We start from the raw sequence: 27,827 nt of genomic DNA on the forward strand, positions 1-27,827 counted from the left end.
TTCTCCGGGTCCCAACCCATAAAGAGGCCCGGAGATCAACAACTAGATCTAGGGCCTTCTCGGTGGTGGCCCCCGAACTATGGAATGCCCTCCCAGACGAGATACGCCTGGCGCCTTCTCTGTTATCTTTTCGGCGCCAGGTAAAAACTTACCTTTTCGCCCAGGCTTTTTAAATTTTGTAAATTTTTAAATATTTTAAATTTAACATTTTAAACTTAATATGATCTTAATTTATAAATCTCAATGGCAATTTTATTAATGTTTTATAATTGTACTATATATATATATATTTTCCACACTTGCTCATATTTTAATTGTGATTTTATTTGTTGTACACCGCCCTGAGAGCTTTCTGCTATAGGGCGGTCTAGAAATGTAATTAAATAAATAAAATAAAATAAATAAATAAGTGACAGAGATGGTTCTAGGAGAACCCCCAAGCTACGAACCGTGCTCCTTCAGGGGGAGTGCAACCCCATCCAGAACAGGTTGGATATCCACCATCTGGTCAGAAGAACCACCCACTAGCAGCATCTCAGTCTTGTCTGAATTGAGCCTCAGTTTATTAGCCCTCATCCAGTCCATTGTTGCAGCCAGGCACTGGTTCAGCACATTGACAGCCTCACCTGAAGAAGATGGAAAGGAGAAATAGAGCTGCGTGTCATCAGCATACTGATGGCAACGCACTCCAAAGCTCCAGATGACCACACCCAACAGTTTCATGTAGATGTTGAACAGCATGGGGGACAGAACTGACCCCTGCGGAACCCCATACTGGAGAGTCCAGGGTGCCGAGTAATGTTTCCCAAGCACCACCTTCTGGAGGCGACCTGCCAAGTAGGAGTGGAACCACCGCAATGCAGTACCTCCCACTCCCAACTCAGCTAGTCTCCCCAGAAGGATACCATGGTTGATCGTATCGAAAGCTGCTGAGAGATCAAGGAGAATCAACAGAGTCACACTCCCTCTGTCCCTCTCCCGACAAAGGTCATCGTACAGGGCGACCAAGGCTGTTTCAGTGCCAAAACCAGGCCTAAAACCGGATTGAAACGGATCCAGATAATCGGTCTCATCCAAGAGCGCCTGGAGCTGGCCAGCAACCACCCACTCCAGAACCTTGCCCAAAAAGGGGACATTTGCCACCGGTCTATAGTTGTTCAGGTTATAATACTCAAAAGCTCATAAATCAGATTTATTATTATTTTTTTCTCCTCGGAATAGAAATCCCTCATCCGTTTGTATCTTTAAAATGTACAATTCCAGGCCAGCTTTTTGCAATAAAAAACAAAGATAAGCTATTACGATTTCTTTCCTCCTTAATTTCGTAAATGAAAGAGAAGAGTTATAACTCACCCAGGGATTCTTTATAGCTGATTCATTGACAAATCTCTTTTTGTTGCAACAATTTAAGCCAGATGATAAAAATAGAAAGAAGAATGCTTGCCTGTTAAAATCCGTTTATCTTTAAAGAAAAGATAAACGTCTCGCTTAATCAGTTAGAGCTTGGATGGAAGTCCGTCCAGCGTTGCTGGCTGAACCTTCTTTCATAAACTAATGAAATCCAGTCCCCCCAACAAACACAAGCTTTTGTGGTTAATCTCTAGGTTTCTCCCTGCCCGGGAGAAAGTCTTTACCAGTAAAAAAAAAACATTCTGACTGATTTTAAAACTGAAAAAGCTTCTTCTGAGACGAGAGCTCGTCTCAAAGGCAGGCACAGGCGACGTCACCCTTCCCGGAAGTCCCTAGTGTATGCATTCTTGTACACATTACTTAACTGGAGAACCGCAGTGCAAAATTTGGAGAAGTGTGAATTTCGAAGGATGGCTGTGTTTGGCTTTGCATGTTGTTCCAGGCAGCGTGCATTCAGGAAATATATCTTTAAATGTGAATTTAACCAAATTTCTCCCCTATTCCTAATGCAAACATTACAAAATGTCAAAATCTCCAGTGACCTCCTTTCAAAGAAAACCAAACTTGGGTAAGTACTGTGCCCCAGAACTGATCACCACTTGAAGAAAGAGGATGAGCATAGCAGTATATTTGAACAGGACATTCCACACATTCGGTATTTCAGAGTCAAGGAAATATATGTCCAGAGTTTTGAAATTGCTGGATTTATGAAGCCCTCTCTGATTCCCTTATGACAACTATATTCCCCAATGAGTTTTGAAAAGGAGAAAAAGAACCCCATACATTTCAACATGTATTAATTTAGAGGATAGAGAGGGGGGCTTTCTGCACATGTGACATTCTAGTAGAACATTAACATCAGAGTACATAACAATTCTAGAGAAAAGGTTGCCAAATGTCATCATATTAAAAGTTAATGTTTATGAACTGAATGCTGAAACTTCTTCAGTTAAATCCACCTCTCCTAAACTCTGGTGAATTCCCTTTTGGTCAGCTGTCTGCTATCCAGAGTGTGGGACTTGGTAACTTGTCTGCAAGTATGTACAGGTTTATATTTTACACTGTTTCTTGTTCCAGTCTGAAAAAAACATGGACAGTTCCTTTAGCAAACTCAGATGGCACTGAACGGAGATTCTAGTTTTTCAGCTGGTATATAAGATCTATAGGGGACTTCAACTAAGTCCTACTCGGAGTAGATTCTTTGAAATTAATAAATCTAAGTTAGTCATGTCCATTAACTTCAATGGGTCTACTCTGAGTAGAGGTGGCTCAGCCTATTTCTATTCCATCTCAATTTTGCATGCATTCAATCATGTCTGTTCTGTTCCCCTTTCTGCAGAACTTATTTTTAAAAAATGCAGTGTATACTCAGTGCCCTTTAGTTTCATAGAATCATACCAGTGGCATCTAGCATACTGAGTGTTTCGGATGGCTATATACAAAGATAATTCCAGAAATACAATACATGAGTTAGGGCGCAATCCCACTTGATTTTGCGCCGGGCTAGAGAGAGGTGGATGAGGTGGACCCCTGGCTGAGCTGTCAGGCTTCCAGCACGGCTGGGCTCCACCAGCAGAAGCCCCCCATCCTGGCTCAGGCACAACCCTGCAGGCACTGCCAGAGGTCCACTGGGGATGGCCAGTCCAGCATATGGAGAGCTAGCGGTAGCCCTGAACATGGAGCCTTCCAGGGGCATGGCAGGGAAGGAGCCATGGGGGGCTTATGTGGGATCCAAGTGCCCCACGGAGCGCTCCCGTGGGTCCCACTCCACACAAGAATTCCGCCAGCAAAAAGGCTGTTGAGTAAAATAGAGACAATGGTGGTTTACGGGGAGCGTTAACTTCCTGATAGGCCTGTTTGTGGGAGCCGCCTCTTCCTGTCTGGCTCCCGCATGCAGCTCCCAATGGAACCTCCACTCAGCCAAGCCGGTGGTTCCCCAGCGGCAAGTGGATGCTGTGGTGCTTCCCGCCAGCTCCTCCTCCACTGCCCCCTTCTGCTGGCTGCCCAAAGGTTGGATTGCGCTGCCCGTTTCAGATAATAAATATGAGTGGAACATAGCAAAGGGGTCGTTGTTAGCTCAGTTCTTAAGATAATCAAAACCAGAATTCAGTGAGGTTCTCACTTTTCCTCAGCTCAGAAGGGCATTTACAGAACTTAGGTTGCAGCAGATGCCCTCTGCATATCTTGATGGGAGATACCTTAGAATTCCAGCCACAGAACGGAACTGCATTTGTGGGTGCAACCAGATTGAAGATATAATCCATTACCTGCTGTACTGTCCTCTGTAAGCGGATCCCAGGGAAAAATTCCTGTCAGATATTATTTGGATGTTCTCTGATAGAATGCCCCAAGAAGTGGTAGTGGAACTTTTAGCTGACAAATATCTGTTTATCACATATTCGGTAGCGCAGTTTGCATTGGCAGCTAAGAAGTTGAGGGCTCACCATATTAAGAATTATGCGGTATTATAAAATTTTATTTTTAAGGACCGAGTGTTCAGCCTTTTAAAGGATGTTTTATTTTAATATGAGCTTTGAGTAAGAAGGGTCTTTTAATCAATACTTTGTATACATTGTTAAGGCCTTTGCAGAGCTTGGAAAAGTTACTTTTTTGAACTACAACTCCCATCAGCCCCAGCCAGCATGGCCTCTGGATTGGGCTGATGGGAGTTGTAGTTCAAAAAAGCAACTTTTCCAAGCTCTGAGCCTTTGGCTATATACAATAAAGTTCTATGAGAATTCATTTTCAGATTTTACTACCCAGAGGTCTTCCAATTGCTTTGTCTCTTGCATGTAAGAGGTATCTGTGTCAGTCAGGGCAAAACTGCATGTGCCTTGAATGCAGCAATGCTAGTCAGGGCTTTGGGGGGCAAAGGGCTAGGAATGCTTGCAACATTAGTTTGACCAGAGAGGGAAGGACGTGGGATATAAAAATGATTGTTTATACCACAGGCAAAACAAAACAAAAACACCACCCTCTAAAACACATCTCTGAAAAGCTATCCTCTGAAACTGATTTTCTCGTGAGCCGCCCTGAGTGCCCTATTGTAGGGTAGAAGGGCAGGAGAGAAATATTTTAAATAATGTATCATAATAACACAGGAAATGGCCTTATACCAAGAAACCCATTGGGTCCAGTTAGCTTTGATTGATTGACAGTTAGCTTTGTGTTTTCTACAATGACTGACAGTAGCTCTTCAGGGTTTCAGACATGAGTCTTTCCTAGCCCTATCTGGAGATGCCGGGGACTGAACCTGGGACCTTCTGCATGCAAAGCAAATGCTCCACCACCTAACCATGGTACAGAGTGCTAATTTTTTCAACATATTGCTTGTTTGAAACGTCCGCTGACATCAGTACATTGCAGACTTCCACTTGCACACACGGTGGATGGAGCACTTTGCAGGATCAATGGAGGTGGAACATTATGCACAGTTTGCCTCCCAATTTCAGCAAAAGCTCTGAAATTCTACCTTTAAGAAACATGCTGGATATGGAATGATGTTGCCTTTTCACTGGAGTTCCAATTGCAGCTTTGTCATTGGAATTTACTCTGTGCATTCCTTTTTCATATATACTGAGACATCAGAGGATGTTTGCTTTGCTCTTGACAAAATTTGGAATAATCATTTTATTCTTTTCTGGTTTTCCATAAAGGCAAAATCATTCATGGCAGGTGCAATAAAGCTTCTCTCCAGACTTCCAGTTTTAAAGTCGGTTAGGAGCCCTAGATTGCCTTATAGAATCAAGAGCCAAACCTGCAGTGGATTGCCACCTCTGGATTATTCAGACTGTGAAGCCCTGTACAAAAATGTGCCAGAACATTTTAATTTTGCAAGAGATGTGCTGGATAAATGGCACCAAACGGAGAAGGTATAGTATTATATCTGTCACAATTTTCTTCCAGTATTATCAGTTAGTCATTCTAGTTTTTTGTTATTTATAGTCAACAACCACTGCAACAGACGTCACAAAACAAAATATATGTCAAAAAAAAAAAACAGTCTGCGTGGAAATTAGCATTAATTTTCAGATATGCAAATCATCAAAATTTAAAATTTGTAAAGTTTCCTGTATCATTTAAATTTAAAAGTCTCTTTGCTACTTATCACTGTTATGCACATGGAGAGTAACTCAGCGGTCTAAGCTGCATGTGTCAGTGTATGTACTTACCTAAGAAGCAGGCTTTTACCCTGTGTTTAAATCACTGAGACTTAAGACTTAGTAAAATAAGAAAAGCTACTTTATTTATAGAAATACATAGTACATAGAAAAGGCATACCTAGTTCTAACTAACTAACTAATTTGGAGGCGCAATGCCCAGACTTGGGTATTGCCCTCATGGCTCAGGAGAGAGAGCACAGACAAAGATGTCTCCTCTCTCTTCAGACAGTCAAAGAAGAAGACAAAGGAAGGAGGGGCAGGTCAGCTTCCCTGAGCAAATCAGTTCACAATGGAGGGAAGTTAGGTAGAGAAGAGCACAGGTAAAGGTAGGCAAGCCTAGCCAGCTGGAGGACCTGAACTCTATCTTCCTTCTGGAATATAAACAAAAGAACCCAGACAGGAGTTGCTCTTGCCCCACTTCCAACACCCCTTCTCAACGAGTGTTTGGTTCAGCCCATGAGGTTCATCTTGTCTCACAGCTTGCAGTATCTGACTTTGCCCAATGCCTTCTTCAGAGCATCTGCAGCCATGTCTTCCATTGGACAATACTCCATCTTGAGTAGTCTTCTGCGGTAGGTAACTCTCATGAAATGATGCTTCACATCTATGTGCTTGGTTTGTGGATTCCTCCCTTCTGATTCCACGAGTCTGATGCATCCTTAGTTGTCTTCATACATCATGACAGGCCAAGGTATAGAGATGCCTAATTCTTTGAACAGTTCAAGCAGCCATGCTAACTGTCTGCGTGCTTCTGAAGCTGACACATACACATACTTCTGCGGAAGAGAGTGCTACAGTCTTTTGTTTCTTACTTGTCCAGCTGATCACTGAATCTCCATAGTAGAAGATGTTTCCACTGCTGGATTTTTGATCTGTAGTGTCTTCAGCCCAATCAGCATCTGCATATCCCACTAGTTTGGGATCTCAGGTTGCTGCTAACTTCCGTTTCATGGCTGTAGTGTCCTTCAGATATCTAGCCACTCTCTTGATTGCTTCCCAGTCCTTCTTGGTTGGCGACTTGGTTTTTCTGTACAAGTATCCCACTACTGCTGCCACATCTGGCCTGGTAACAGTGCTGATATACAGAAGTTTTCCAATGGCTTGTCTGTAGTTCTCATGGTCTTCCCATGGTTATTTGTTGTGGTCCAGTTTCAGGTAGCCTACTTCCATTGGAGTAGGTGCTGGATGTGCATCCTTCAGTCCTAGACTCTCGAGAAGGTCTTGGATCTTTTATCTTTGACTCAGCAAGAAGGATCCATCATCTTCTCTTTCAATTTATATGCTGAGGTAGTAAGTGACATCACCTAGGCACGTCACTTCCTTGCTGAGATGATTCACTACTTGTTGTTGCTTGTCCAGTGGGCCTTGATAAGCCAACAGTAGATCATCCACGTAAATCAGTAGATAAGTCCATCTGTTGTTCCTGAATCTGCTGTACAGGCATGGCTCTGCTATGCCTTATACAAAGCTTTCTTTCAAGAGCATTTTTCTCAGTTTCTCATTCCAGGATCTGGAAGCCTGTTTATAGATGGATTTTTGAAGTTTTCTTTTCCTGGAACTTCAAACCCTGGTGGTTGTTGCATGTAGATTTCCTCTTCTATTTTTCCATGCATAAATGCTGTTTTATATCCATGTGTTCCACCTACATTTTCTTGTTAGCAGCAACACTCAGAAGAGTTCTGATGGTTGTGTGTTTGACTACAGGAGCAAATGTTTGATCGTAGCCTTGTCCATACTTTTGAGAGTATCCTTTGGCTACTAGTCTTGTTTTGTATCTCTCAATGTTTCCTTCAGCATCTGGCTTTTTCTTGAATATCTATTTGTAGCTTACAGCTTTTCTTCCTTGAGGAAGTTTGGAGGACAGGGCTATCAATGGCTACTAGCCATGATGGCTGTGCTCCACCACCCTAGTCAGAGGCAGTATGCTTCTGAAAACCAGTTGCCGGAAGCCTCAGGAGGGGAGAGTGTTCTTGCCAGAAGCCTCAGGAGGGGAGAGTGTTCTTGCGGGCTTCCCCCAGGCACCTGGTTGGCCACTGTGAGAACAGGATGCTGGACTAGATGGGCCACTGGCCTGATCCAGCAGGCTCTTCTTACGTTCTTATGGTCAGTGTACAAGTTTTATTTTTGTGTAGGGCTTCCAGCTCTTCCTTGGCTGCCTGCATCCCCCTCTCAGCTTCAGCTTTGGGTAGGCTTCAATCTCTTTTCAGGTCTCTGGCTCTGGAAGTTCATCTGGAGGACCCCAACTCTATCTTCCTTCTGGAATACAAACAAAAAAACCCAAACAGGGGTTGCTCTTGCCCCTCTTCCAACAAACACTAGTTTAGATTTTATTAAAAACAGCCTATAAATTTGATACTGCTAGCATATATAAAGCTACTCTATAGGTAGGAAAAGAAAATTTCTAATATTATTATGTCATCCCATGGACACAAATGGATTAATCTTACAGTGGACTTACACAACTGATCAGATCTCTTTACAAAGTTATATCCTCAAACAGGGTTACCCTCCTTCAAACCATGCAACATCTTAAGACAGAGCTGTTAATGCTGTTAATTTAATTCTAACATAATGAATACAAACACATATAAGAAAAGCCCTGCTGGATCAGGCTAATGGCTCATCTAGTCCAGAATCCTCACAGTGGCCAACCAGGTGCCCAAGGAAAGCCTGCAAGCAGTACCGAAACACATGAGCACTCTTGCAGCTTCCAGCCACTGGTATTTGGAAGCATATGGCCTCTGACCATGAAAGATAGAGCATAGCCATCATGGCTAAATAGCCATTGACAGCCTTATTCTTAGAGTGTCAGACTATGATCTCAGAGACCAGGGTTCAAATCCCCACTCAGCCATGAAGCTCACTGAGTGGCCTTGGACTAGTCATTGCCTCTGAACCTAACTTACATCACATGGTTGTTGTGAGGATGGAATGGAGAGGGGAGAAAACATATATGCCACCTTGAGCTTCTTGGAGACAAGGCAGGATATAAATGCAATAATAGCAATAATTAAAAATGAATTTGTCTAATCCACTTTTAAAGACATCTAGTTGGTAGCCATCAGTGCCTCCTGTGGAAGCGAATTCCATAACTATGCGCTGTGTGAAGAAGTCCTTTCTTTTGTCTGTCCTGAATCTTCCAACATTCAGCTTCATTGGATGTCCGCAAGTTTGTTTGTTTATTTATTAAATGTATATCCTGCTATTCTTTCTAGAAGGAGCCCAGGGCAGCAAACTAAAACACTAAAAGCACTTTAAAACATCTTAAAAACAAAATATTAAAACAAAACATCTTTTAAAACATATTAAAACTTCTTAAAAGCATCTTTAAAAAACAATTTTAAAAACATCTTAAAAAGCAATTCCAGCCCAGACACAGACTGGGATAAGGTCTCTAGTTAAAAGGCTTGTTGAAAGTGGAAGGTCTTCAATAGGCACAGAAAAGATTACAGAGATGGTGCCTGTCTAATATTTAAGGGGAGGGAATTCCAAAGTGTCGGTGTTACAACACTAAAGGTCCGCTTCCTGTTGTACGGAACAAACTTCCTGATAAGATGATATCTGCAGGAGGCCCTTGCCTGCACAGCGCAGTGATTGACTGGGTATATAAGGAGTAAAATAATTTTTCAGGTTTCCTGGTTCCAAGCTGTGCAGGCCTTTGTACACCAAAACTAGAACCTTGAACTTGGCCCAGTAGTTAATGAGCAGCCAGTGCAATTCTTTCAGCAGCAGGGTACCATAATATCCCATCCCAGTGAGCAGCCACACCACTGCATTTTGCATGGACACCAGGTTATCCACAGCCACAGCTGTCTCAGCAGCCAAAGCTGGTAGAAGGCACTCCTAGCCACTGAGGTCACCTGAGCCTCTAGCGACAAAGATGGATCCAGGAGCACCACCAGACAAGAAGTTCTAGTGTTATGGGAGGGGGGGGGAAACCTTTCTCTGTCTGTTTTCTCCATAGCTTGCATAAGTTTATACACTTCTATCATGTCACCTCTTACTCACCTTCTCTCTAAACATAAAGCCCCAAATGTTGTAACCTTTCCTCACAGGGGAGCTGCTCCACACCCTAGGTGATATATTTATTTAATATGGCATTCACGCCACTATGGAGGAGGTGAAAGGAGGGGTGGGAGAGAAATTCAACTCAATTTGCATTTAAAGACCAACATACCAAATTTACCCCTCCCGAAACAATACACACAAACTGAAACACAGCCATCCTTTGAAATTTGGGCTTCTCCAAATTTTGCAATACTGTTCACCAGCCAAGTAATGTGTTCAAAAATGCACATAACTAGGGTAATACCAGGATATATATACATGCATATATTAGTGAAAATGACATTAAAAAGGCATTGTTAGGGGAAATTGTTTTGCAAAAATAGCTATATTAGGCAATAAATGTGTATTTTAGGAGAAATTCACACTAAAATGCTGATGAATTTTCATGAGGATTGTTTTTGCAAATTAATGTGGAAATATGGAGCTTTGCAAAGTCTATGCATATCATTCAGAAGTAGATCCCTCCCACTAAATTCAACAATACTTGCACCGACGTAAGTTTGTATTGGGTTGCAGCATCAGATTAAAAGTCTATTTCTAACATTTGGCATATCCTTTTTTCACATTTTATCTATATTTTGATAACTTTTACATCTTCTTGTTTTTAAACTTTGTGTTTATTTGTATTTTCTTATGAATATTTTATATTGTCTCTAACCCCCTTAAAGGCTTTTTGTTGATTAAGTGGTGTATAAATCTTGCTTGATAGATAATGAATGGTATTTCCCTTTTTTTCTTCTCCTTTTGTGTCTGATAGGAAGGAAAGAGACCTTCCAATCCTGCTCTTTGGTGGATAAGTGACAAAAATGAGGAGGTGCGGTGGAGTTTTGAGGAGGTGGCACACTTATCTAGGAAAGCAGCCAATGTGTTCTCTGAAGTTTGCAATTTGCAGAAGGGAGACCGAATCATAATCATGCTCCCAAGGGTACCTGAGTGGTGGTTGATCACCATGGGCTGCATCAGAGCAGGTCAGTAAAGTTCCCTCTATGCTAGGAAACAATGGAAAGACAAATCTTTACCTTTTTCTCCTTTTCTTTTTTTAAAACTGCTGTTTGTTTTCCTGCTAGGTATCGTCTTCATTCCCGCCACAATCCTATTGACTCCTAAAGACATACTGTACAGGTTCCAGCAATCTCAGGCCAAATGCATAGTTACAAATGATGCCTTAGCTCCACTGATTGACTCTATTGCATCCGATTGCCCCTCACTGAAAAATCGGGTGCTGGTCTCCAAAGACAGCAGGAGAGAAGGATGGCTGAACTTCCATGACCTGCTCAAGTGAGTATTTCTCCTGCCTTGTGAGGAAAGTCCAGCATAAGTGAAAGGGAGATATGGGGAAAACCTGGTGTCTGCAGTCCTCATCATCTAGACCAGGTTGGCCAATGTGACGCCCTCCAGATGTCATAGGGTTCCAGCTCCTATCAGCCCCAGCCAGCATGGTCAATGTGAGGGATGATGAGAGCTGAGGTCTAGCAATCTCTGGATGGTATGAGGGAAATGGTCTGAAAATGAATAAAGAAAAAAAAAGTGTTTGCAACCCTCACAATCCAGACCAGCAGGGCTGAACCAAGACATTTTGCTGCTGGAAGAGAATGATAAAGATCATGTCTAGGTGTGGGAGAGGAATGCAGTTTGGTTCAGATTTTAATGGAAACCTACCTAATCCGCCCTTTCCAAAACAATGTGAACTGAAATGCAGTGGTCCTTCAAAATTCCTCTAAATTTTGTAGTGCAGTTCTCCTGCCAAGTCATGTGTACAAAAATGCAAAAATGGAATAAGGTATGCATACAAATTTATTTATTTATTTAATTTGTATCCCGCCCTTCCTCCCAGCAGGAGCCCAGGGCGGCAAACAAAGCACTAAAACAGTTTAAAACATCATAAAAACAGATCTTAACATACATTAAAACAAAACAGCATTAAAAACATTTAAAAAACAACCTTAAAAAGGGTTAAAAACATTATTAAAAAACATATTAAGCAATTCTAACACAGATGCAGACTGGGATAGGTCTCAACTTAAAAGGCTTGTTGAAAGAGGAAAGTCTTCAAAAGGCACTGAAAAGATAGTAGAGATGGCGCCTGCCTAATATTCAAAGGGAGGGAATTCCACAGGTTAGGTGCTGCCACACTAAAGGTCCGTTTCCTATATTGTGCAGAACGAAATGCATATATTAGTAAAAAATAACATTCAAAAATGCATTATGTTAGAGAAAATTGCTTTGCAAACATGTCTGTTAGGCAAAAGTGCGTACAACAATATGTATATTGGGAGAAAGTCCCACTAAAATGCTGGTAAATTTTCACAAGACCTTAAAAAAAAATCACAAAGTGATTCAGAAATCTGGAGAACTGAACATAAGGCTGGAAATGAAAAAGGGGGTTGAGGGTATTGGAACTGAATATTTTGGAAGAGGGCTCCATGCTGCAACATCCCAGTCTGCTTCTGTGTTAGAATAGCTTTTTAATATGTTTTTAAAGTTTTTTAAAAAACAGTATGTTTTTTAACCTTTTTTAAGATGTCTTCAAAGCTTTTTTTTAAAAAAAATGTTTTTAAAGTTGTTTTGTTTTAATGTATTTTAAAGCCTGTTTTATGATGTTTTAAAGTGTTTTTAGTGCTTTTGTTTGCCGCCCTGGGCTCCTGCTGGGAGGAAGGGCGGGATATAAATCTAATAATAAATAAATAATAAAATATCTCCCATAAATAAATATAAATAAATTTCTGGGTCTTGCAGTGAAATTGATCAATAACAGACTAAGGTCAAAGGAAAGCACTATGTAACATAACCACCCATTGGAATTTATTACTACCAGATGTTCTGGGAGCTGTTCTCTCTATTTGCAATATTCAGAGATGAGTGCCGATCCTCCTGTAGCCAAAACAGCACCATCTATGCATAAGCAGAATGGCTCTATAACTGCACATCCTGGTAACAGACACAACAGTTAGCACCCTAAAAATATCTCAAGAATTTCTTTACAGCCCAACACACCTTGACTTTATAATGTCATAGATCAGTGGGCTTTCCACTCCCTCTGGTTACCTGGCAACTGAGCATGCTCAGTTTGTTCTACTAGTTAGTTTATTTTTTTAAAGGAAGTGTGATTATTTGTATTGTCACTGGTACAATACAGCTGAAATACAAATCTTTGTTTGAGCAGTGTTTTGCTTTTGCACACAAGTTGGGGGCGAAGAAAAATAAGGCACCATTTGCAGCAACATAAAAAAGGCTTGCAGAACTGGGGAGAGCTGCTGGATGTTGTCTGTCAGCCTACACGAAATGAAAAGAAATGAAAGAAGGGAGGAGGAGGGAGTGGGTGTGGAGAGGGGAACAATTGACACATCCACCTAAAAGCACTGGAGCAAAGCATCTGCAAGCATGAGAAATACGAAGTGAAGACGTTTTTCCCTTCCCTTTTCGTATTATCAGAGGATTGGGTTAGTATGGATTTACAGGAGGGAAACTGCGTGATAGCTTCTGTTTGCCAGTAACATCATGTGAACCAAGTGAATTAAAAGGGGATGTGACTAGCACCAAACATGCACTAAATCACTGTGTAGATGAGCCCAGTTATACTTCAAGCCAGGAAGGAAAAATGAAATGGAAATGGACTGCCTCCAAGTCGATCCTGGCTTACAGCAACCCTACGAATAGGGTTTTCTTGGTCAGCGGTATTCAGAGGTGGTTTACCATTGCCTTCCTCTGAGGCTGAGAGGCAGTGACTGGCCCAAAGTCACCCAGCCTGCTCCACGAGCTAGAGGGAGCCCCAGCTGACGAAGCGTCAAGGCCCCAGCTGACAAAGCGTCAAGGCGAGTTAAGCAGCAGAGAGAGTTTGGCAGCAGGGCGAGGAGGCCAGGGCCTCCCGCTCTGCCCATCCGTTCCGTATCCTCAACTAAACCACAGTCTCCAACCCATTGACGTAATAAACCTTAAACAAAACTATGCAGGTAACAAGCCAGCAGGGTGTGGGGGCTTTCCAGTGTTTTGCACCGTGTGCAGCATGTACGACTATCTGCCTGTTGGACAGAAGTCGTGGGTGTGCTCTCGGTGCAATGAGCTCCTGGCTCTCCGGGAACGACTTCATTTCCTTGAGGCCAAGGTGGCGGACCTGGAAAAGCTGAGAGAGGCAGAGAGGTGTGTGGAGGAGGCCTTCAGGGACGTTATAGCTGTGTCCCACTCCAATGATGATAGCTCTCCTGCTATCATGGAGAACGATGATCTCGGGGAAGGAGAGCATCCAGCTGAGGAAGAGGGAAACGATCCCTTAGAAGGGATCCATTCCTTGGGGGATGAGCAGCTATCCTCTCGTGCTGAGGATATATCTCCAGGGGGTGGAAGGATCCTTGTAGTGGGTGATTCGATCATTAGGAACATAGACATTGGGGTGTGTGATGGGCGTGTAGACCACAAGGTGTTTTGCCTGCCTGGTGCAAAGGTTGCGGATATCGCCCGTCGTTTAGATAGTTTGGTAGACAGTGCTGGGGAGGAGTCAGTGGTCGTGGTGCACGTTGGCACCAACGACATGGGGAAATGCGGCCGTGAGGTCCTGGAAGCAAAATTTAGGTTGTTAGGTAGGATGCTGAAAGCCAGGACCTCCAAGGTGGCTTTCTCTGAAATGCTACCGGTTCCACGCGCAGGACCAGCCAGCCAGGACCAGCTTTGCAGTCTCAATGCGTGGATGAGACGATGGTGTTGGGTGGAAGGGTTTGGATTTGTTAGGCACTGGGGAACATTTTGGGACAAGCCGGGCCTGTACAAAAGGGACGGGCTCCACTTGAACCAGAATGGAACCAGACTGCTGGCACTTAAAATTAAAAAGGTAGCAAAGCAGCTTTTAAACTGACTGAGGGGGGAAACCCGACAGGAGCTGAGGAAGGTCTGGTTTGGAATAAACCTCCCCCCTGGGATAAAAACCAAAGAAATGATGAAATTTTAAAAGGGGTAGGCCTAGAAGTAGGCATTGTGAGAGCAGGGGCACAGGATATAAATTCAGAAGAGCAAAATTACCACAGGCCAAATCACAAGTGCCAAAGACACTTGAAGAGAGACACTGCTTACAAGTGCCTGTACGCTAATGCTAGGAGCCTGCGAACCAAGATGGGAGAACTGGAGTGCTTGGTCTTAGAGGAGAGCATTGATATAGTGAGCCTAATGGAGACCTGGTGGAATGGAGAAAACCAGTGGGATACGGTTATCCCTGGATATAAACTATATCGGAAGGACAGGGAAGGACGTATTGGTGGCGGAGTCGCTCTATACGTGAAAGAAGGCATTGAATCCAGCAAGCTCGAAACCCGAAAGAGGCAGACTCCTCCACGGAATCGTTGTGGGTGGTGATACCATGCCCCAGGAGGGACTTAATACTGGGAACGATCTATCGTCCCCCTGATCAAAATGCTCAGGGAGCCCTTGAGATGAGATATGAAATTGGGGAAGCATCCAAACTAGGAAATGTGGTAGTAATGGGTGACTTCAACTACCCGGACATAAACTGGCTGCATATGTGTTCCAGTCATGACAAAGAAGCAAAGTTTCTAGATATTCTAAATGACTATTCCCTAGACCAGTTGGTCATGGAACCGACCAGAGGGACGGCAACCCTGGACTTAATCCTCAGTGGGGACTGGGACCTGGTGCGAGATGTAAGTGTTGTTGAACCGATTGGGAGCAGTGACCATAGTGCTATTAAATTAAACATACATGTAATTGGCCAATTGCCAAGAAAATCCAACACGGTCACATTTGACTTCAAAAGAGGAAACTTCACAAAAATGAGGGGATTGGTAAAAAGAAAGCTGAAAAACAAACTCCAGAGGGTCACATCACTCGAAAATGCTTGGAAGTCGTTTAAAAACACTATATGAGAAGCTCAACTGGAGTGCATACCGCAGATCAGAAAAGGTACCACCAGGGCCAAGAAGATGCCAGCATGGTTAACGAGCAAAGTCAAGGAAGCTCTTAGAGGCAAAAAGTCTTCCTTCAGAAAATGGAAGTCTTGTCCGAATGAAGAAAATAAAAAAGAACACAAACTCTGGCAAAAGAAATGCAAGAAGACAATAAGGGATGCTAAAAAAGAATTTGAGGAGCACATTGCTAACAGCATAAAAACCAACAACAAAAAATTCTATAAATACATTCAAAGCAGGAGACCATCTAGGGAGGCGATTGGACCCTTGGATGATAAGAGTGTCAAAGGTGTACTAAAGGACGATAAGGAGATTGCAGAGAAGCTAAATGAATTCTTTGCATCTGTCTTCACAGTGGAAGATATAGGGCAGATCCCTGAACCTGAACTTACATTTGCAGGAAGGGATTCTGAGGAACTGAGACAAATAGTGGTAACGAGAGAGGAAGTTCTAGGCTTAATGGACAATATAAAAACTGACAAATCATCGGGCCCGGATGGCATCCACCTGAGAGTTCTCAAAGAACTCAAATGTGAAATTGCTGATCTGCTAACTAAAATATGTAACTTGTCCCTCGGGTCCTCCTCCATGCCTGAGGACTGGAAAGTGGCAAATGTAACGCCAATATTCAAAAAGGGATCCAGAGGGGATCCCGGAAATTACAGGCCAGTTAGCTTAACTTCTGTCCCTGGAAAACTGGTAGAAAGTATTATTAAAGCTAGATTAACTAAACACATAGAAGAACAAGCCTTGCTGAAGCAGAGCCAGCATGGCTTCTGCAAGGGAAAGTCCTGTCTCAGTAACCTATTAGAATTCTTTGAGAGTGTCAACAAGCATATAGATAGAGGTGATCCAGTGGACATAGTGTACTTAGACTTTCAAAAAGCGTTTGACAAGGTACCTCACCAAAGACTTCTGAGGAAGCTTAGCAGTCATGGAATAAGAGGAGAGGTCCTCTTGTGGATAAGGAATTGGTTAAGAAGCAGTAAGCAGAGAGTAGGAATCAATGGAGAGTAGGACATCAATGGAGGGCTGTAGAAAGTGGAGTCCCTCAAGGATCAGTATTGGGACCTGTACTTTTCAACTTGTTCATTAATGACCTAGAATTAGGAGTGAGCAGTGAAGTGGCCAAGTTTGCTGACGACACTAAATTGTTCAGGGTTGTTAAAACAAAGAAGGATTGCAAAGAGCTCCAAAAAGACCTCTCCAAACTGAGTGAATGGGCGGAAAAATGGCAAATGCAATTCAATATAAATAAGTGTAAAATTATGCATATTGGAGCAAAAAATCTGAATTTCACATATACGCTCATGGGGTCTGAACTGGCGGTGACCGACCAGGAGAGAGACCTCGGGGTTGTAGTGGACAGCACGATGAAAATGTCGACCCAGTGTGCGGCAGCTGTGAAAAAGGCAAATTCCATGCTAGCGATAATTAAGAAAGGTATTGAAAATAAAACAGCCGATATCATAATGCCGTTGTATAAATCTATGGTGCGGCCGCATTTGGAATACTGTGTACAGTTCTGGTCGCCTCATCTCAAAAAGGACATTATAGAGTTGGAAAAGGTTCAGAAGAGGGCAACCAGAATGATCAAGGGGATGGAGCGACTCCCTTACGAGGAAAGGTTGCAGCATTTGGGGCTTTTTAATTTAGAGAAAAGACGGGTCAGAGGAGACATGTTAGAAGTGTATAAAATTATGCATGGCATTGAGAAAGCGGATAGAGAAAAGTTCTTCTCCCTCTCTCATAATACTAGAACTCGTGGACATTCAAAGAAGCTGAATGTTGGAAGATTCAGGACAGACAAAAGGAAGGACTTCTTTACTCAGCGCATAGTTAAACTATGGAATTTGCTCCCACAAGATGCAGTAATGGCCACCAGCTCGGATGGCTTTAAAAGAAGATTAGACAAATTCATAGAGGACAGGGCTATCAATGGCTACTAGCCATGATGGCTGTGCTGTGCCACCCTAGTCAGAGGCAGCATGCTTCTGAAAACCAGTTGCCGGAAGCCTCAGGAGGGGAGAGTGTCCTTGCACTCGGGTCCTGCTTGCGGGCTTCCCCCGGGCACCTGGTTGGCCACTGTGAGAACAGGATGCTGGTCTAGATGGCCCACTGGCCTGATCCAGCAGGCTCTTCTTATGTTCTTATGTTCAGTGAGCTTCATGGCTGTATGGGGATTCGAACCCTGGTCTCCCAGGTCGTAGTCCAACACTCTAACCACTACACCACACTGGCTCCCAGGAAGGAAAAATACCCACTGTCTGTTATGCAATTGGCTGAGGACCTCACTGCCCTGGCTACATTGGAACACATTTCATATAGATGCCAATTTTGAGTGGACACCTATTTGGACATCCGGAGGGCTGATATTCTTAACTCAAGATGCATGTAGTAATGGTTATTGTACCTGGAAGAGCAACTGACAGTAGTTTATTGTTGTTATTAGCAGAGCTTGGAAAAGTTACTTTTTTGAACTACAACTCCCATCAGCCCAATCCAGTGGCCATGCTGGCTGGGGCTGATGGGAGCTGTAGTTCAAAAAAATAACTTTTCCAAGCTCTGGTTATTAGTAACGTTCGTATATTATTTCTTTTTCTTTATTTCTTATTTTTGTAACTTTAATATTTTTATTCATTTTGTTTTATTTTATTATTACTTCTTTGTGTGTGTTTTCTTTCTTCTCATTGTTAAATTTGCAAATAAAATAATAATAAAAACCGAAACCAAAATCATAGACCATCGGTTTTGACTGCACCAGGCTTAGCCTTACTTGCCCACTTCTCTGTTTTAAAGCGCTGCAGAGGATGGTCACCAACCTGTTAAAACAAAGAGCAAAGATCCAATGACCATCTACTTTACCAGTGGAACCACGGGTTATCCCAAAATGGTGGAACATTCTTGTGGCAGTTTGGGGATTGGGCTGACAGCTACTGGAAGGTATCTATTTCTAAAACTTCACAAGAGAGAGAGAGACTCCGGGCACCTGAAAGCAGTGGTGACTGGAGTCCAGTGGGACTGTTAGGGGGGAAGCCAGGGAGGCAAGAAGTCGTTGGAAACAGAGGCAGAAGACAGGCATGTAGGGACTGGCTGAATCAGGGATGGCAGAGACATTTGATTCACTTTGTATTTAAAGGCAAACCTACCTAATTCACACTTTCCAAACAATAAGAGAAATGAACCACAGCCATACTGCAAAATTCTCCAAATTTTGTAATGCAGCTCTCCAGCCAATTAATATGTTCAAAATGCATATACTGGGGTAGTGTGCATAAAAAATGCACGTTACTTTAAAAAAAACATACAAAAATGCATTGTATTACGGGAAATTGCGCTGTAAAAATGTTTTTAGGCAAAATTGCATAAGATATGTTTATTGGGAGAAATTCACATTCAAAGCCTGATGAACTTTCATGAGGACCTTAAAAAAAATGTGGAAATGTGAACTGAACTTGATTGCAAAAATGGGAAACCAAGAGAACCCAAAACTGATAGATTTGCTCATCCCTAGGCTGAGGGCAGACTGAGATTGGTGGTTACAGAACCCCCTTTGCCCTAATGGACCAGCCTCCACTGTCTTAAAGAAGTACCATTTTACTGTACCTTTGATACACATGATCATCTAATGCAGTGTCTATAGTCCAGAAAATCTTAAGCCACAAAGAGGCTGCAATCCTAGGGCCCCCAAACACAGCTGGATTATCACATTTTGAAGTAAGTAGACTAATGCTCATTATCATATAGAGATTGGGCCTGGAGGGTCCCAGAGAAGAGAATGGTCAGGTTGGTATGGAGGCAGCCGATCCCTGAGATACCTTTGAAACCCCTGTACAGCTTGGGACCAAGGTATCACCAGCATTTTGAACGGTACCCAGACATGAACCAGAAGGCGGTACAGGGGTTTATAGACTGACAAGATGTGCTCCCAATGCCCATTCAGCCCCCTTAGCAATTTTGCCTCTCTGTCCTGAACTAACTGCAGCTTGTTGGAAGATTCAGAAGAGACAAAAGACTTCTTCACACAATGCATAGTTAAACTGTGGAATTCACTTCAACAGGAGACAGTGATGGCCACCAACTTGGATGGCTTTAAAAGAGGATTAGACAAACTCATGGAGGAGAAGGCTATCAATGGCTACTAGCCATAATGTCTATGTTCTGCCTTCACTGTCAGAGGAAGTGCCAGTTACTGGGAATCACAAGTTGGGAGAGAGCTCTTAGATTCTGTTTGCAGGCTTCCCATAGGCATCTGTTTGGCCACTGTGAGGATGGTGGACTAGATGGGCCATCGGCCTAATCCAGTAGGCTCTTCTTATGTTCATAAGTCTTAGAATAAAGAGATCCTATCACAGATTGCCTGCATCATATCTAGTTTGGCCTTCAGGCCTAAGTTAGTTTAATTAAATGTAATTCAAAAACACTTGTGTTTGCCTCCTTATTAACAGGTACTGGATGGATCTAAGCTCTTCAGATGTGATCTGGAGTATGTCTGACACAGGTTGGATCAAATTTGCCTTCAGCAATTTGTACCCTACATGGATCCAAGGGGCGTGTGTCTTTTCACACGGCATGCGCCAGTACAATCCGACGGTTGCTCTCATGGTAAGCCCAGATGTACATGCAGTATAGAAGGCCAGGGTGCTTCCTTTGAGGGCTCCTATGAATATAGGGTGCATGGATCCAGGGTTTTCTCCATAAAGTCCAGCCCGGAAGTCCAGCTGTGACTCAGTGGTCATAGGGATGGGGGAGAAATGCAATTCAACTTGCATTTAAAGCCAAATTCATCAAATTCACACTTTCCAAAACAACATGAATACAGAAATACAGCCATCCTTCAAAATTCACTCATATCCAAATTTTGTGATGCAGTTCTCCAGCCAAAAAATGTTTAGAAAAATGCATATGTTTGGGGAAAATGTGCATATAAATGAATGTATTTGCGGAACTAACATACAAAAATGCATGATATTAGGAGAAATTGCTTGCGAAAATGTGTACATGAGTCAAAACTGCATACAAAAATGGGTTTATTCTGAGAAATTTGAACCAAAATACCAAATAATTTTCATGAGGATTTTAAAAAATATGGAGAACTGAACTTATGATTGGAAAAATGAGAAACTGGGAGAACGGAAATTGACAGATCCTTTCATCGCCGGTAGCAGAGCACCTGCTTTCCATACAGAATGGGTCCCAGGTTCAATCTCCAGTCCTTCCAGATAGGGCTGGGAGGGACCCCTATTGAAAACCCTGGTGCTCCACTGCCAGTCACTGCAGACAATACTGTGCTAGAAGGACTAATGGTCTGACTCAGCATAAGGCAGCTTCCTATGTTTCATAATAGTGCCAGTGGCACACCAGGGTACTATATAGTCCACCTGGCAATGGGTCTCTAGTAGAGTCCTTTTCCATCTCTCTGCTACCCGATCCTTCTAACCCAGGGGTAGGGAACCATTTTCAACTGGAGGTCCACATTCCTTTCTGGGAGAAACCTTCTGAGAGCCACATGCCAGTGGCCGGCTAGGACCAGAGGCAAAAATGGGCAGAGCAACAAATGTAAATCCTTCCTTTGCATGGTAGGCTGGTTTCTACATCCACACACTCACACACCCCTCTCTCTCCTCCACCCAGCCAAGCAAGAGGCATGATCAGAGCTCAAGGGCACATGCCAGCCAAGCAAAAACCCTCAAAGAGAGGGCAAAGCAAGGGTAGTGAGGGTGTGGCCTGGGGAAAGGGGATGTGGTTGGGGAGAGTTGCAAAGGCCAGACAGAGGCGCCTGAAGGGGCCGCACTCTGCCCCCAGTCCTGAGGTTCTCCAGAGATGCTGGGAATTTAACCTGGAACCTTCTGCATTCAAAGCTGTACTCACTGAGCAATGGTCCCTCGCCAACTCACTACTGTTATCCTCGCTCTGTTTGAGGGAGACAGGAAATCTGTGTCCTTTTCTTGGGACAGCTCAAAAACTCTTTGACCTTGCAGAAAAGCATTTCAGACAACAAAGTTTAGAGTTAAAATACAAAGCCTGGATTTCGGAATCACATGATGCATTAGGAGTCTGTTTGTGTGTGTTTTCCGTAGACTCTCACTAAGTATCCAGTGACAGTTTTCTGTGGCGCCCCAACTATTTACCGCATGCTTCTTCAGCACGACGTTAGCAGGTATGCCTGTCTGCCTTGCAAAGTAGCATGGCGGTGCCTTCTAAAGCTCTTAGCGCAAGTTAACTTCCTGGATGTTTTAGTCCCTCTACCTGAGTTGACTCTTTTGTTGTGCTTCCCACTGTCAGTTTTTCCTGTTAGAGACAGTGGAGACTGGTAGTTCCGATGTCAGCGGGCCATGAATCTACTCCAGGTTATAGTACAAACTTTTAAGAAGCTGCCCAAGGTGCTGAAACCTATTCCCAGAGATTCAGAACTCTGGACAGCTCCTTGAAAGCTTGGAGTAAAACCTGGGGTGGATTCACTGTCCTGACATCGGAGCCACCAGTCTCCACTGGGAGCCCTTATGTAGCCAAACTGGCACCATCTGTGCACAACAGGGGGATTATCAACATGCTCAGGGAAACCCCAAGGTTTGCAGCAAGAGCACTGTGCATGCCCAATGGGAACAGAATTCTCACTGACTGTTGTGAGGGTAACAAAATACTCTAATGAGGGCTGAGCATGCTCAGTGGGCATGGAACGCTGACTGACTGTTGTGAGGGGAAGGGAAAACCAAAGGAGGGGAATGGAATGGAGTACTCTGAGAAGGAGCATCACTATTTGGCTGGCTGGATTCTTGAACAGAAGTACTTCACATTGCAATGTTTTGTAGCAGGCACCAATTGTACCTTCAGAATAATCATGCGGCACTGTGCAGCTGAAACTATAACACTTCACACTGCTGGTGGGAATGTGCAAATGCTCCCAGTCTCGAAACAGTCCCGCATGTAGAAAAGTAGCAAATCAGGGAGAAGGCAAAGACCAAATCAGTGGGCTCATGTGCATATGTGGAATTTTGAGAGAGTACCATGGGCGCCAACCTCTTTGGCTGCTTCTCTCTCTACTCCCATGGATGAATCTCCTCCCAGACAGGAAGGCCCCATCTGCACTACACATTTAAATCAGTATCATACCACTTTAAATAATAGTGGCTACCCCTAAAGAAGCCTGGGAACTGTCGTTTGTTAAAGGCGCTTAGAGCTGTTGAGAGACCCCTATTCCCTTCACAGAGCTATAATTCCTATAATGGCTTGACAATCAATCCCTCTTCCCAGGGAATGCTGGGAACTGTCACTCTGTGAGGGGAATAGCAGTCTCCTAACAGCTCTAAGCACCCTTAACAAGGGGGAGATAATCACCCTCGCCACCTCAAGACAAAAGTGGCAGTGAATGGGAGGGATGATTTCAGAAGCTTCGTGGACACCAGAAGGTCTCAAGGTTGCATTCATGGCTGCTACATTGGTGACCCCAGGGTTAAACAATTTCTCCCCCTGATATGCTAGTTTGCTATTTGGGAGTATCCAAACATGAACATCCACATCTACCACCCCATACTATGGTTGTAAATTCCTACCCAACATATAGATCAGAACTGGAAACTCTGCATTAGGTAGTCCAGGACCAGTAGCCAAGATCTGTACAAACCTGGGTAACCTTCATGTACTGGATTAAATATTGTGCTGAGTTTTCAGCAGAGTTAATTTCAAGTCAAATTGAGATCATGCTTTGGTTCAATGATCTGGAGTTGGCCCATACTGTGAATTTTGCACCCATTTAGTTTAGAAAATATTGGTTCTCTTCTTTTTCCTTGCACAGTCCTTTGTAACAACCTGTCAGGACATTATGTTCTCTTGCAGCTGGGACTCTGGTCACAGCTACTTCAAGTCATAAGAAAGGTAGCCATAATCAGATTCCCAGCCACAAATGTAATATCCTGGCAGATTGTTACAACAAGTGTGCAAGGGGGAAAACTATTTCCTTACTCCATTCACTGTTGTAGTTCCAAACATTGTTCAGGTTGTTGCACATTGGTAAACTTTGTTTCATTATGCACCTTTTACTTACTCCATTTTCTATCCCCCCCCCCATTCCATCATTCCTGAGCATTGGCCATGCTGGCCAGACCTAGAGATGTAAGAAGGCAGCATTTTCCACTTCACCCTGTATTCGTCGCATGCAGCACTGTTTCCATTTTGCTGCAGTTTGTCTTCTGCCAAAACTATGTTATTTGTCTTGCTGTCCACTATGAAATTACAGTTACATAATTAATTATATAAATTACATAAATTACATAGTCTTTACCTTGTTCAGCCCCATTCATTTCAATGCAAAGGAAACAAAATGCAAAGAGGGGAATATGGAATCAGTGGCATATCACTTGCGGACCAAAAGCAACAACAACAATTAATACCCATCATATGTGCTGGATTGATTTCCATCCTGGACATGGAACAAATAAGTCAGAATTCCCCAACACATCTCACTGGGGCTGATGGGAGTTAGAATCCAACAACATCTGGAGGGCGACAGTTCTAATCTATGCCTGTATGCAGTCAACTCTTTTAGGGGAACTAAATGCTTCTTCGTATACTTGTTCAGGTACAAGTTCAAGAGCCTGAGACGTTGCCTGACTGGTGGGGAGCCAACCAACACTGAACTGATGGAGCAGTGGAAAGCACAGACAGGCCTGCAAATCTATGAAGGCTACGGGCAGACAGAGACCGTATGCTGGCATATATGATTGTGCTCAAGCAGCAGAAACCATGGATGGGCTTCTCCCCAAACTCTCCCACTGGGAGGATGCCCCTCAGTCCATACTAATCACACATAAATGACTTCTTCATAGTACACCTAAGTTGCAAGCACCTTGCCCACAAGGCAATCATATGTAGCAACAGAGCTTGGAAATGTTACTTTTTTGTACTACAACTCCCATCAGCCCCAGCCAGCATGGCCACTGGATTGGGCTGGTGGGAGTTGTAGTTCAAAAAAGTAACTTTTCCAAGTTCTGTGTAGCATATTTATACACAGGGAGTAATGGGGGAAATCCACATACTAGAGGCCAAGCTCAAGGTGACACAGAAGGTCTCCGATTGAATCCGGCTTGGGTGAGGGGAGGTAATAGAATGGAGTAGCCTGGAAAAGGGTGTAGCTGGCTGTTTGGAATCCCAAACAGGAGCATTCCATGTTGCAACCTTTGTTGCAGGTCCAGGTGAACTGAACTATGGCCCTTCCCCAAATCTGTAGATAATAAAAGCCAACTAAAGAGATCTCTACTCCATTAAAAGCCATAGTTTCACAGAGAGAGAGAGCTGATTGTGTATCTACCATTTGTTTTCACAGACTATGATATGTTCAACTAGGAGAGGTATGAAAGTCAAGCCTGGCTTTATTGGAACGCCGGCCCCTCCCTTTGATGTCCAGGTAGGCATATATAATATATATCATACAGAGAAAGCTCGCGGTCAGCCATAATAGCCCACGTTCCATGATCACCCCAGGACACCGTATATGCCCATTTCAATAAAACCTTAACACTCAGCTAAAGAAACAAAAGGGAAAAGCTCACATAACCAATCACTGGTTTTCCTTCTTTCTAGATAATCGATGAACATGGCAATCGCCTGCCTCCTGGGGAAGAAGGAGACATTGCTGTTAAAATCAAACCGCAAAGGCCTCTAGGTCTCTTTTCTGGCTATGTGGTAAGGAAGAACCCTTTCAAAAGGTTGGACGTCCTTCACGGAATACATTATTTAACAACATTTACATACCGCTTGCTTGTAATAAAACCTCTAAGCAGTTTACAAAAAGCACAGAACATTAAAATGGTCAATAAAAGACTATTAAAAACGGGTATTTAAAAACATTCAAAAGATAATTAAAATCAACAGTGAGCTAAAAGGGGATTTAAAACACATGCAAACTTTCTACATGTCTGGATAGGCTTCCCTAAACAAACATGTTTTAAGTGGGAGCCTAAAAGAATACAGCGAAGGTGCATGCCTTTTCTCACTAGTCAAAGAGTTCCAGATGAAAATGTCAACCCAGTGTGCGGCAGCTGTGAAAAAGGCAAATTCCATGCTAGGGATAATTAGGAAAGGTATTGAAAATAAAACAGCCGATATCATAATGCCGTTGTATAAATTTATGGTGCGGCCGCATTTGGAATACTGTGTACAGTTCTGGTCGCCTCATCTCAAAAAGGACATTATAGAGTTGGAAAAGGTTCAGAAGAGGGCAACCAGAATGATCAAGGGGATGGAGCGACTCCCTTACGAGGAAAGGTTGCAGCATTTGGGGCTTTTTAGTTTAGAGAAAAGGCGGATCAGAGGAGACATGATAGAAGTGTATAAAATTATGCATGGCATTGAGAAAGTGGATAGAGAAAAGTTCTTCTCCCTCTCTCATAATACTAGAACTCGTGGACATTCAAAGAAGCTGAATGTTGGAAGATTCAGGACAGACAAAAGGAAGGACTTCTTTACTCAGCGCATAGTTAAACTATGGAATTTGCTCCCACAAGTTGCAGTAATGGCCACCAGCTTGGATGGCTTTAAAAGAAGATTAGACAAATTCATGGAGGACAGGGCTATCAATGGCTACTAGCCGTGATGGCTGTGCTCTGCCACCCTAGTCAGAGGCAGCATGCTTCTAAAAACCAGTTGCCGGAAGCCTCAGGAGGGGAGAGTGTTCTTGCACTCGGGTCCTGCTTGCGGGCTTCCCCCGGGCACCTGGTTGGCCACTGTGAGAACAGGATGCTGGACTAGATGGGCCACTGGCCTGATCCAGCAGGCTCTTCTTATGTTCTTATGTTCAGAGTGTAGGTGTTGACACACTAAAAGATCGATTTGCTATGAGAGTGGAGTATTATGTGGCACCTGTGACAGTGCCAGTTCCGAAGATTGAAGGAGACAAATGGGCATATATGGGGGAAGGCGATCCCACAGGTAATCTGGTCCCAAGCTGTTATGGGCTCTATATACTAATAGCAACACCTTGAACTTGGCCTGGTAGCAGATCGACAGCCAGTGCAGTTCTCTTAACAGAGATGTTATACATTGGCAGGGTCTCATTCCTGTCAGTAGCCATGCTGCAGCATTTTACACTAACTGCAGCTTCTGGATCAAGCACCAGGGGAGCCCCACATAGAGTGCATTGCAGTAATCCAGTCTTAAAGTCCCCAGTGCCTGAAGATTCTGAGTGCTTTTTCAACAGACATTAAGAAGATGAAGTGTGCTTTAAGAGCCACCAGCTTAATTTTCCTGTATTGTTGCCTAATGTGTTATGCTGTTTTAACACTAAGTTCCCTGGAAAGAGGACTGTAGCGCTGTGAGAAGAATAGGGATCTCCTAACAACTTTCATCAGTTTTAACAAACTACAGTTCCCAGGATTCTTTGGGGGAAGCCATGACTGATAAAGTGGTATCACAGTGCTTTACTTGTATGGTGCAGTTGTGGCCTTAGTTGGCTGCAGCCCCATATTTCTGAATATCAGTTGCTGGGAACAGCAATGGGAGGGGACCTATTGACTTCATGTGTCACATTTGTGCTTCCCAGAGGCATCTAACAATGGAAGATAGGATGCTGGACTAGATAGGCCTTCAGTCTGATCCAGCTGAACATTACTTGTTTTCTGATGATTTGTGGCTAGAGATGGGGAAGAAATTCTATTAAGCTCACATTTAAAGCCAAATCTCTCCAATTCACAATTTCTGAAAAAATATGAAAACATGTTTCTGAAAAAATATGAAAACATATATCTGAAAAAATATGAGATCTTCACTTCTTTGAATTTTGCAATGCAGTTCTCCAATCAAGACTGCTAGATCCGTCATGAGTCGTTCACACATGCAGGATGCCTGCATTGAGCAGGGGGTTGGACTCGATGGCCTTGTAGGCCCCTTCCAACTCTGCTATTCTATGATTCTGTGATGCCCCTTGATGTCGGAGGGATCAAGAGGTGACTGTGTGTGTGTAGCCTGGCCTTAGCTATCTCTGCTTCATTGTTCTTAGAATGACCCTGAGAAAACAGCCTCAACGGAACGTGGGGATTTCTTCATCACTGGGGACAGAGGGATCATGGATGAAGAAGGATACATGCGGTTTGTTGCAAGAGCTGATGACATCATTTTATCCTCTGGGTACACTTTTCTGTTCTTTTTTACCCTTTGCATAATAATTTATTTGCAGCAGAGGTGGGGAACCTTTTTCAGCTCAAGGGCTGCATTCCCTCCTGGCAACCTCCCAGGGGCCACATGCCAGTAGTGGGCAGAGCCGAGGGAGAGGGGAGAAATTTGT

At 43.3% G+C, this 27,827-nt stretch overlaps 1 protein-coding gene across 2 annotated transcripts in view; it reads left to right on the forward strand.

The window, feature by feature from the left end:
- Positions 1-2,363: 2,363 nt before the first annotated feature.
- Positions 2,364-27,827, forward strand: part of LOC133371868 (acyl-coenzyme A synthetase ACSM3, mitochondrial-like) — a 35,148-nt gene continuing 9,684 nt past the window's right edge. The window contains exons 1-11 of one of the 2 annotated variants that reach the window (XM_061599768.1): positions 2,364-2,447; positions 5,067-5,282; positions 10,399-10,609; positions 10,709-10,919; positions 18,350-18,493; positions 19,999-20,155; positions 21,631-21,710; positions 24,129-24,252; positions 24,873-24,953; positions 25,130-25,231; positions 27,543-27,670. In XM_061599768.1, coding sequence (XP_061455752.1) covers positions 5,079-5,282; positions 10,399-10,609; positions 10,709-10,919; positions 18,350-18,493; positions 19,999-20,155; positions 21,631-21,710; positions 24,129-24,252; positions 24,873-24,953; positions 25,130-25,231; positions 27,543-27,670 — 1,442 coding nt within the window. In that variant the 5' untranslated portion in view covers positions 2,364-2,447; positions 5,067-5,078. The remainder of the gene's footprint in view (positions 2,448-5,066; positions 5,283-10,398; positions 10,610-10,708; positions 10,920-18,349; positions 18,494-19,998; positions 20,156-21,630; positions 21,711-24,128; positions 24,253-24,872; positions 24,954-25,129; positions 25,232-27,542; positions 27,671-27,827) is intronic. The other variant, XM_061599769.1, reaches the window with a different exon arrangement.

This window comes from Rhineura floridana, chromosome 17, assembly GCF_030035675.1.
Source record: "Rhineura floridana isolate rRhiFlo1 chromosome 17, rRhiFlo1.hap2, whole genome shotgun sequence".
Classification (NCBI taxonomy): domain Eukaryota; kingdom Metazoa; phylum Chordata; class Lepidosauria; order Squamata; family Rhineuridae; genus Rhineura; species Rhineura floridana.